The 12,017-nt window shown below is 39.0% G+C and overlaps 1 protein-coding gene across 8 annotated transcripts in view; it reads left to right on the top strand.

The window, feature by feature from the left end:
* The window catches only part of KCNIP4 (potassium voltage-gated channel interacting protein 4), a 392,779-nt gene that overhangs the window by 351,269 nt on the left and 29,493 nt on the right, over positions 1-12,017 (top strand). For all 8 annotated transcript variants that reach the window (XM_058802950.1, XM_058802944.1, XM_058802943.1 and 5 more), the window contains one exon: positions 972-1,096. In XM_058802950.1, the coding sequence (XP_058658933.1) occupies positions 989-1,096 (108 nt within the window). In that variant the 5' untranslated portion in view covers positions 972-988. The remainder of the gene's footprint in view (positions 1-971; positions 1,097-12,017) is intronic.

The following is a 12,017-nucleotide window of genomic DNA, read 5'->3' as shown; positions in this document are numbered from 1 at the left end:
CTTCCTTCCTTCCTTCCGACACTTCCTTCCTTCCGACACTTCCTTCCTTCCTTCCTTCCTTCCTTCCTTCCTTCCTTCCTTCCGACCCTTCCGACACTTCCTTCCGACACTTCCTTCCTTCCGACACTTCCTTCCGACACTTCCTTCCTTCCTTCCTTCCTTCCTTCCTTCCTTCCTTCCTTCCGACACTTCCTTCCTTCCTTCCGACACTTCCTTCCTTCCGACACTTCCTTCCTTCCTTCCTTCCTTCCTTCCTTCCTTCCTTCCTTCCTTCCGACCCTTCCGACACTTCCTTCCGACACTTCCTTCCGACACTTCCTTCCGACACTTCCTTCCTTCCTTCCTTCCGACCCTTCCGACACTTCCTTCCTTCCTTCCTTCCTTCCTTCCTTCCTTCCTTCCTTCCTTCCTTCCTTCCTTCCTTCCTTCCGACACTTCCTTCCTTCCTTCCTTCCTTCCTTCCTTCCTTCCTTCCTTCCTTCCGACCCTTCCTTCCTTCCTTCCTTCCTTCCTTCCTTCCTTCCTTCCGACACTTCCTTCCTTCCTTCCGACACTTCCTTCCGACACTTCCTTCCTTCCTTCCTTCCTTCCTTCCTTCCTTCCTTCCTTCCTTCCTTCCTTCCTTCCTTCCGACACTTCCTTCCGACACTTCCTTCCGACACTTCCTTCCGACACTTCCTTCCTTCCTTCCGACACTTCCTTCCTTCCTCCCTCCCTCCCTCCCTCCCTCCTTCCCTCCCTCCCTTCCTCCCTCCCTTTCCCTTTCCCTTTCCCTTTCCCTTTCCCTTTCCCTTTCCCTTTCCCTTTCCCTTTCCCTTTCCCTTTCCCTTTCCCTTTCCCTTTCCCTTTCCCTTTCCTTCCCTTCCTTTCCCTCTTTCTTTTTATCTTCTCTGTCTTTTTGAAAGGGTTAAGCATTTTCACTTCCCGTGTTTCCTGTTGAGCTCTCCTTCTCTGTCTCTTGTATTCTGCAGACACTGTAGAAGATGAAATGGAAATGGCCACAGTACGACATAGACCTGAAGCTCTTGAACTGCTGGAAGCACAGAGTAAATTCACAAAGAAGGAACTTCAGATCTTATATAGAGGCTTCAAGAATGTAAGCACTTCCTTTTTGAATTTGCAATCTGTTTGTGGGATGTGCCACTACAGTCTCAGCTGTGTAAGAGTGACTAGCAGTGCAGCTCATGAGATTCAGTAGCTAAATACTGCATATCTGATCAGATGAGGAAACCATCACTCTGAAACAATTGGTCTAAATTCATGAAACTATTTAATGAACAAAAGATGCAGATAAAATTGAAAGCATCAAGGGGAGAATAATTATAACTTAGTAGGAGCAGTTAGTTACTTATTCTTAATAGAATAAGTATAACTTATATAGTAGGAATTTGTTCAAAGACAAATTGAAAGTTGTATTGAGGTTGTTTGTCTAAGGATGCAAAAATGGAAGAGTCCTGAAAAATTTGGTCAGTAAGAAGAAAGATTTTGATTTTTGTATCACAGGAGCTGTCACAAGAAGTAATTGATTTCAACTGCACTAGATGACTTTTTTATTTGGTGAACAGCTGTAGATAATTTTATCAGTTCTCACTAGTTCTACAAATCTATAAACTTCTTAGATTTCTTTACTAGGATTCTAAGTGATTTTTTTTTTTCTGAAAATGTGTGATGTTGTGGCAGGTCCAATGTTTTATTTGGCAGGGATCCCAACTGAGGACCCCAGTCTATGGGTGTAGTCTGACTCATTTTTCCAGTGTGTACAGCTGCCCTGTAGTGCTGGGCTCGGCTTTGACTTGTGAGGCATGCATGGTTAGTACAGCAAGGAATTAAAACTCAAAAGATGTTAGTAAGTAGTACTGAACTCTGTTTTCTTAAAAATATACTTTTTCTCTATTTATTTTACCATCCTTTATCTCATTAGAAAATATGTGGGATGTTGGATGCAGTTAACATTGGCTAGAAAATATTAAAGAAATATTATATTAAAAAATAATAACAGTAAATTTTTAATCATCAATGTTTAATGTTAATCTATAATTTCAGCTGTAAGTATTGCAGCTGTGCAGATGCTATGTCTCCTGCTAAGCTGAAGCTAGAGATTAATTTAATTGCATTTATCTCCTTGTAGTTTAGCTTTTCTTTTACCCTTCTTGGGTGAAAAGCGCCGATCTCTTGTCCATGGCATTTACTACTCAGATGAGATAATAAAAACACAATGAAGGTCCATTATGGAATCAAAGAGGATATCTTCAATAGCTTGTACAAGTGTAAATCTTGCAGTTCTTAACTACATTCCTGCATTCTGTACAGAAAGCAAGACATGCAAAGGGATGTTTTAAACACATATTTTTATCAAAACCTTGCCATGCAAGCAAGACAGAGTCACGTAATGTGTCCTGTCTGTATCATTCTCAGTTCCAGAAAGTATATAATGTTGGCATGTTAGTGATTAACAGTGATTGCTCTTAAAAGCTTTTCATTTCCTCAGGGTTCCAGAGAACATTCCCCTGCTAATGACAATATTCTCCAGGCATTACAAATCATGATCTCATGTCCCTAATTATCTAAGGCAAAAAGGTACAAAGTATAGTGGATAAAATAAGCCTTCTGTCTGTTTCTCAAGAATGATTATTTTTAGAGTTTCAGAAACTAAGAACCTTGATATTTCTTTGCATAAAATGAAGTATGGAGAATGAGAATAGGCTATAAGGAAATATTTTAATTGATACCTTATTTAGCATTTTCTGAAAAGAGGAATTCCAGCTCTTCATGTGCTTTTCTGTTCCAGGATGTAAGTTCTACTTACATCAAAGGAATGTTGATGGTAAGACATGGTAATACATTTTTATGCATATTTTTCATTTCCTTATCAGTACATGATAATTCAAGACATGCATGTATAACATTTTTGACAAGATGATAGAGTTAATGGACACGAACTTCAGTGGTTTTGTGTATAATATCATTGCAAAGTTATCAATTATGATCTAAAATGTTGTAAATCATGCCCAGGGCTAGTGACTGTCATAAAGATAAATCAGTTTAAAGCAGTATTCTTTAGCCTAAGCATTAGATTTCAGGAATGGATGATTTCACGCTTTTTGTTGAGTTGGAGTTTGCTTTATTTCTCATATTAACACTTTCTACTGCAATTTATGGTGCTAGATCACAGTTCTCTAATCACTTCAGAGAACTGGTAGAACTAGTCTACCTCAGCTCTATGAGCATCTTGTCTGTGCTGATTAGTTCACCTTTCCTGCCACATTTCTACCTTTCATTGAACGTATCTTGAGTGGCTTTGGTGGGTACTGATCCACAATGGCATTGCAATGCCTCCCATGGTCTGTGCTGGGACTGTGTGCCCCTGACAGTGCTCCATCCTCCTCTGCAGCCTGCCACAGGCCACCTGCCTTCTGGCATTGCCATCCAGCTTCGTGCTGTCCTGCCAGTATTTCCAAGCACACATGAGCCTGTGTGCTTCACACATCTGCTTCATGTACCAACTTCTCCTGGGTGACACCCAGCTGGACACTGGCTTTGCTTTGCTGGGCATGAGCCAGCAAATGTGTCTGTGTATGCAGAAAAGGCAGTTCTGCTTTAGGTAAGGCACTTCCAGCACTGGTGAGGCCACATCTGAAGTGCTGTGGCCTGTTCTGGGCTCTTCAGTTAAACAAAGGTATGGACATACTGGGGAGAGTCCAGCAAAGGGTCACAGACATGACTAAGGGACTTTGAGCACCTCTCTGGGGACAGGCTGGGAGAGCTGAGACTGGTCAGACTGGAGAAGAGAAAGCTCAGCAGGGATTTTATCAGCATATATAAATACCTGAAGGGAGGGTGTAAAGATGGAGCCAGGCTCTTTTCAGTAGTGCCCAGTGCCAGGACCAGAGCAGTAGGCACAAAGTGAAACACAGGATGTTCCCTCTGTACATCAGGAAACACTTTTTCACTGACCAATAGCCCAGATTGCCCACTGGGTTCGTGTCATCTCCCTGCTTGAAGATATCCAAAAGTTACTTCTCTGGACATGGTCCTGGGGATCCTCTTCAGGACATATGCAGGAATGTGCAACCAGGTGTCTCCAGAGATCCCTTCCAACCCCAGCCGTTCTCTGAGTCTGTGATATTCTGTTAAATCATTCCTCTGAGAAGAAAACTAGTGAAAAGATTTAATGAAAGACACAGGCACACATATTTAGCATGATGGCATCAAAATCTTGTGCAGAACCCACCTCTGTGGGATGCCTTTCACCTGATATTTGCCTGTCTTACTATCTCTTCAATAATTTAAGTATATAAAGCAAGATAAATTAAAGCATGAACTTGTTACAGTAGTTCTGCCAATGTTGTGGTCCTGTTAGATGAAATTAACAGCATCCTACAGCACATTAGTACTAATTGAAAAGCTTTTGGATATAGAATCTCACTCCAGCCTGCTTTCCCTGAATCCTGTTTTAGGAGATCTCTTCTGAGATAGGGGTGAAACAAACTTTCCACAGCTTACCTCCATTTATTTGTTATTTCTGACTTCAAATTGCTTGCAAATAGTTCTGGCTGACTTCAGATAAGAAAGAAGTAAAATACACCTGCATTTCTGTAAGTGTTGATGATGATAGTTTGATTTATTATCATCAATTTGATTTTCCACTGAACAAATTACATGCAAAATCCAGGCAGAAGGAGCACAGGGTCTCACAGAGCATCTTTGTGTGTATGTAAACACCTGAAAGCTTTAGAAAGTCTCAGATCACATAGTAGAAGAGCTGATGCTCTGAGTAAGCAAGAGCTGGAATATAATTGCAGGGAATGCTCAAAGATGATTGAAATGCCTTTGGGACAATGGCTGTTTTGGTGGAACTAAAAGTCAACATTTAAAATGTTGGGAAAGGGAATATACACAAAAGAAAATGTAAGGAGGTGGGATAAACACCTTCAGATGACCTAGCAACTACTATAAGGAAAATTATCAAGGGAGAACTTATGTCTATATTAGGTAATTTAGCCATTTTTAAACTTCTGTACTATCCCTGAAAAATGAGCTTAAATATAAGCCCTAAGCCCTTCTCAGGCTGAAAAGGTTGTCCCCAGCACTCTGGCTTTACAATATTCCTGTGCTGTTGTTGATGAATTGTTGCTCAGCTGCCATCACAGTGGGACATTTCCAATTTGTGTTTGGCTTCCTGTCATTCCATTTCTTGTAAATTGAAATTGTGATTGCTGCAGTCATTAACCTTTCAAACCAACAGCTCTGTGGCAGTCCTAGTACAAGTGGTACTTCACAATAACTTGTACAGACTATCAAGCATGGACTCAACATGTGGTCTTTCTTTCTCTTCTGTCCATTGATAGATCTCTACCAGTTTTAAAAGCATCCATTTAAAAAATACCTAGATAATGCTTTTGCTGCACAAAAGATGCTCCCATGCTAAATATAAATGTTAAAAATATTTTCATTTTGGTTGGTCATTCTTGTAAAAACTTTTGTAGAGCTTTGTGTTGTGAAACTCCTAGACTTCTCCAGAAAACTGGAAGGATTTTTCATGAACCTTAATTTTACCTGGCTGTATGTCAGAGAAAATGTAAATTGAAGTCATAAATAGCATGCATAAAATTATCTGTGGACACATACTGGAGATTTAAATAGGCAGCTCCACACTTTTGACATTTATTGGGAATTTCTAAGACACATTTCTTCCCTTTTTGCAAATGAGACAAAGAATGATAGTAAGGAAATAAATCTGACAATGTTACAGCTCAAAGATCAGTTCCCTCATCACATGACCCATTTATGTGCATAAGTTGAAATATGATCATTTATTCAGAGATTTTTTTTATTTCAGTTATGATTTGATGGAAGCATTGTATCACTGTGTGCTGCATTTGTGAGTCTCACAGAAAGATTAATGGAAATTAGTTTCAGAGGTGATAAAGTTCATTTATTGATTGTCTGAAGCATTTGAGTTTTGTGTTTGAACATTTCCCATTTAATTACAGTTTTTAAAAACAAAAGAAAAATTATAAATTTTGTGAAAGTAATTGAGATTTAGAAGAGCAGAATTTAATTGGTACATGGAATACAAATAATTTTCACTGTACCAATAATTTTTCTACTCCTGCAATATTTTTGCTTAACAATGAAGATGAAAGTTGGGTGTATAATGTGCATTTTTCAGGATATGCACTAGCTTGTGTTAAAGATGAAACACCTCAATGTAATTTTGAGTACCAAAGTTAAAGTTTTCAGAATGATTAAACTTTTCTAACATATTTGTATGCATGATATTCTAGGAACACAATATACACTATTTGTTTTTTTCACTGCAATTGGAGCCTACTTAGTAAGAAAGAAGGTATGAGAAAAGTATCTCAGTGTCCTACACATGGATGGCTTTCAGCTTTTTAGCTGTGCTATTTGCACAGCCTCTGACCTATGGCTAATAGAGATGTACAGCTCTGTATTTCACTTCTGTCTTTCAAATGTGGTTTCTAAGATAATCAATGTCTTGATTAGAAATTATTTAGTACAAATTGAAATCTTGTACTGACAGGGAATATAGACATTTGGCTATTAATGAGATGAAAAAATGGGCATTGCAAAGAGTTTAAATATCTCTGTGATGATCCAAAACAAGAGATTTTGAACCTTCATTCCAGTTTCCTTGCTTTATTACTTAACCTTTTCCACCTGCTCTAAAGCATGACAAGGGACAATGACAACATAATCCTCTTAGTTTATATCTCTGGAACATTGTATATTATGAAACAGAGGCTTTCATGCTACAAGAAGTAATATTTTAGCTTGGATCAGCTTTCTCTGAACTGGCTGTGCCACCTATCTCACAGAGACAATAGGATTGTTCAGTTCAGTTCAGTTCAGATTGATCTTCAGTTTGTTGTGATCACATCCAGTTCTGTACTGAACCTGCATGTTTGCATTGCAATGAGTAAATGCAGATTCAAGATTAATACAGACCAGAACAGAGAGGAAAAACCCCAAACTGAACATGAGTGCAAATGGCACTAATCCAAGAATATTGTGCCCCTGACAAGAACAAAGCTTGTTCTTGTAGGTGAAGTAGCTTAGAGCTTAAATATGCTTTTCAACCTCCCATGTGGGGCCCTAGGACAGCAAGGAAGATTTTTCATTTGACCAGCAGTCGGTGCAGTTGCTTTTCTTTGAGATTTGATGACTGTCTGTACAAGTCTTAGGGCATCACAGCAAGCAGTCTTAGCAAGATCTTTCCAGATGCAGAATTTCTGACCCAGCAGAAGAGAGCCTAGAAGAAAATATAGATCAGTTACAGGTTTGTACCTGGTTTCCTTGGCTAACATGGATCAATACTAAAACCATTTGAGCTACATCCCTCTGTGACTCTGAATATCAAACTGGGGATCCTCTACTGGGTATCAGTGCATGAGACATTCCCACTGTGCTGAAAGCTTTTGCAGAGATGCTGACCCCTCTGCACAAAGCAGTGTTGGAACACCAGTGTTGTGGACATGCAGAGGTTGTACGTACAAAGAAGTACCAACAACCTGTCTTTTCAAATAGACATGGTGATGACAGTTGAACAGGTTGTGCCTCAAACATATTAACCTGCTGATCTTTGAGCATGGAAATGACAGTAAAATGGAAAAAAAAGTAAATGGAAGTTCTAAATCTTACAAGAAAATCAGATAGTAGTAACTCAAACTGAAAATTAACATTCCCCTATTTTAGAAAACTCCTGTGACTTGTTTGTCTTAATAGGCTAAAAAATAGATAAGAGCATAATGAAGATCAAGAAAGTAAATCTAAAAGTTAGATACCTTGTGTGCTGCCAACAGACAGATTTCTGTAAATCTTTTTCTCTCTAAGGCTTCAGCAGACATGTATAAAGCACATAGCTCAAATCTCCCTTTTTTTTCAGTTGAGTTCTTGTTTACCAGTTGTGCCTCAGATCAATTGTTTTATCAACTTTAGATGACTGAAGAATAATTTTTAAACAACCAGCCCTTGCTAAGGAAGCATTTTGCTATTATTCATTCATTTGGCATTCATTTGTTTGGGACTTAGAGGAAACTCTTCCATATTTCAAACAAGGCTATGTGAAAATCTTTTAACAATCTGAGCAATAAATTATTCTTACATTCATCATATATTTCCTTTGAGTGTTAGTAAAGAGACTTGAAACATTTCGGAAATTTTTCAAGTAAAATAATTTGGAAGTACAGTTTGACAGACCTAGAGTATAATTGTCAGCTGTCACAAATTTACAGATCTTAGTGTGTTCAGCAGAGATATTTGTTTCAATTAGTCTCACAGTTACTAGCAGAGATTGAAATCTTCTTCTGACAGTTGATAATGACCTCAGCCCCTACACTTCTATTCATCTCAGGGCTTGTTGTGCTCACTAGGGAAAAAATGTCATCTAGCTTACCAAGGGCTGTCTTCATTATAGTGGCTGCTAGCTCATGAATTATCTCTGAAAAAGGTAGGTGCTAAATCTCTAATTAAGAAACGTACAAAAAGATTGTCACTTAAATACCCAATAGTAATAGTAGTCCAGAGCACCAAATGCCTCTAAAATTCTTCTTAAAAAAAAAAAAAAAGAAAAAAAGAAAAAGGGGGGAAAAAAGTTCACCTTAGATTGTAGTGGAATTTTATTGTTCTGTATGCTTGTGAGCCCCTCCTATTTGGAACTGGCAATACTATCCTGTGCTCTGGTGCCTCTCCCTGGGGCTCACTAGTGCCTGGCTGACACTTGAAGTGCAGTGCAGACCTTCTGCTTTACCAGCCAGAGGCTCAGTGTAACTCATCTGCTGGAAGAGCTGTTTCCTACCACGTGAGATTTTATGTGCATCAGTTTGGAATATAAATGTTTATGTACTGGAATACAAGCGGCCAAATGTCGTCTTTGGCTTCAGCTCACTGCAGTCACTTTTTTGCAGCATCTGGGCTAAGCACTACAGAGCCTGGTGTTTGAGTTATGTGCAGTGGTTGGATTTTGGTTTCTGGGTAATCACCAACATTAGAGAAGTAACTTTTGGTGCAATGCAGCTTTGATGAAGTTGTAATTTAAAAATTTAGTAAAGAGACACATCTTACTCTCCTTTCTCTGCCCATCGCCTTTTCTTCATGAGCTGCAATGCATATTAACTACAACTGCTATAAACATTGTGCTTTATAACACACAGGTTAATGTAAAATTGTTCTGTGAGAATATTTATTAATCGAGACAGCAGCATTCAAAAATCCCTCTACCTGGCTTTCTTGCTACCAGTTTCATTACTTTCATAGAATTTGTGTACAAAATGTTATAATTCTTTATTTAATCTCATACAAAGTTACCTCTCTGTTCCCCTCCAATTTAGATGCAGCATGTGGACACATGTATTTTCAGGTGGGGATCCTAAGCCTGCAAAATGAGGGGAGAGGGAATAAATATACCTTCTGGTGAAACTTCTTGATGGTGCAGTTCAACCTTTTGGATGGACTTGATAGATAAATCTTTTTTGTGCTGGACTCGGGTATCTGTCATGGATCCCAGGAATTTCCAAATGATTTTGGATCTTTATATTTTTTTCTACTTTAAATTTCTGATCAATGTGAACAAAATTAGCAACATATAGGTGTTGTCAGAAATAAGTGAAACAAATGAATGTCATTCCTTTATTTCAACAGAATTATTTTCTTTTTACAAATGTCTTTATATAAACATCTGTGTTAAAAATAAACACTGGTAAATCTTCAAATAAAATAGCAAATCACTAGTGACAAAGCCTCAAGGTCAAGTCTTTCAGTGTCAGGGAAGTTTATTACAAGTCTTGGGTCAACCTGCATTTACCTTTGAGTGAAAGTGTCTGACAGAGCTTATATTCTTTAGATAAGCTGGACGTTTGTGCAGTTGCACTTCAGTTATGTGAATAATTCTCATATTAGCTTTCAAGTAATGGAATTTATTCAACCCAATGAATTCCATTGTGAAATATTCTTAAAAGATCTTAGACACGGTGAGTGTCAGAGAAGAAATAGGAGCCAATAACTCAGAAGACAGCATGATTCAGTAAACACAGCATGAAACTAGAAGTCTAAAGACTTCAACCTTTTGGCTTTCTGGCTGGCTTATTAACTGCCACACACCTTTAAAAGCCTTAACTATCACGCTAAAAGCCTTCTGGGTTGCCTGAGACCATTATACCAGTGCTTCAGGGCCTGCGTGGGCTCCGCATTGACAGCTGCCTGATTTAATGTCTCTGCTCTGACAGCCAAAACCTTCCAGAGGGTCCCTGGCTATCGGAGAGATTGCTTCTCAGCCGCTGATCAAAGCCTCCTCCAACACGTCCTGGGAACAAAGTGGCGAGTGCCAGTGGGGGGCTGGTGGCTGTGGGAAACTGAACTTTCCCAGGGGCTGGAGATAGAAAAGTTCATCCCCAGAGGAGAGGAAAATGAGCACTGAATTCCTCGGTGTTAAGAGCGAAATGTGTGGGCAGTGTGTTTGAGGGAGATACTTTGCCCCTCAATGGCCAGGCTCCATATCTGTCAGGTGGAAATCACAGTAAACTCATGCCTGAAAAAACACTGATCTAGGAAGTGCTTTACGTGTACTTTATGCATTTCTAACAATTATTTACTCACTCTATTTATGCATCTCTGACACTGTGATCAGCTTCACAGTGGACTCACAAAAAGGAAGTGCCAAGAACAATTTTTCAAAGTGAACTCTCAGTGACTGAATATACCAGTATCTGTGTCTGACATACTACTACAAGCAATTACAAATATCAGAACAATGACATGATTATGATTTTTCTGGTGATTTAAAATGCCAGCATTAAGCACTGTATTTAGATGCACAGGCTACCAAGTCAACAGTCTACTTAACTGTAAAAGAGGGATTGTACCACCCCTGTGATGGAACATAAGTTATAACAGCCTTAAATTCTTATTTTGTTCTCAAAATCAGTGGTTATGGAACAAAGACAAATTCAATGTGCCATAAACTTAGCAGAAGTTTTTATGTCCAGCAATTTCAGCCTCAATGTTTCTCCATAAGGAATGATACAACTATGAGAAAAAAAATCTGGTTTTAGGCCTAAACTGATTGACAGACGACTTTTTTAGATTTATCTGATTCTCTAGTTGTCTCTTTTTATTCTTCTTGTTACCTGTTTTAACTGAGAAATGTCTTTTATTTCTCTATGCTGCCCATATTTTCATGAAAATATGCCAGAAAATATCAATCACCATTTGTATAGGTTTATTTGAGTATTCAGTTCCAATGATTTGACTTATGCTATAAATTTTAGATATGCTGCCAAAAGCAATTGAGTATCTACAAATCAGGAAAGGAAAGCTCCACAACAGTCTAAAGGAGATTCACATAGCTTATTTAGATATTTTGCTGTGCTAAAAGAATTATCAGTTTGTATGGCTTGCTAAACTTCAAATTCCATTCTTATGCTTTATGTCTTTGAATTATAGGAATAATATCTTCTTTGTAAGCAGTAATGGTAAATCCTCCCTTGGAGGATTTTACCATATGAAACTGTTACCCCTCCATCTCAAAAGGATTTAGATGTATGGCCACAAAGCCCACTCTGGTCCTTCCATGATCACCATGAGCAATAGAGCTCTTGTGGTCAAGTGTCTTCTCCTTGTCGAGGAGGCTCTGGGGAGACCTTTGGGCAGCAGAATTAAAGTGTCAGCGAGCTGTGCTGGACTGGGCTGGCACAGAAGAGACCGTGAGGTTTGGTGCCTGGGGAGGGGACCCTGTCTCAGACACTGAGTGCCAGAGTTCCTCTAGGATGAGGCAATTGCCCTCGCTGTGTGGACAGGGAAGAGGCATTTCTTCCCACAGACCACATCTCCCTCTCTCACCCACACACAGCAGCCTCAATTCACATCACTGCCTCAGTTGTGTCTGATTTCCCCCACTGTACTTGGTGAATCAGCTCCAACTTATGCTAATGTCAGGCTCAGTTTTATAAATATTTATGCAGGTAAGCACATTTGTTCTTCTATTTGCACTGCTGGGG

The sequence above is a fragment of the Ammospiza caudacuta genome, chromosome 4, assembly GCF_027887145.1.
Source record: "Ammospiza caudacuta isolate bAmmCau1 chromosome 4, bAmmCau1.pri, whole genome shotgun sequence".
Classification (NCBI taxonomy): Eukaryota; Metazoa; Chordata; class Aves; order Passeriformes; family Passerellidae; genus Ammospiza; species Ammospiza caudacuta.
This window is presented reverse-complemented; position numbering and strand designations above follow the sequence as displayed.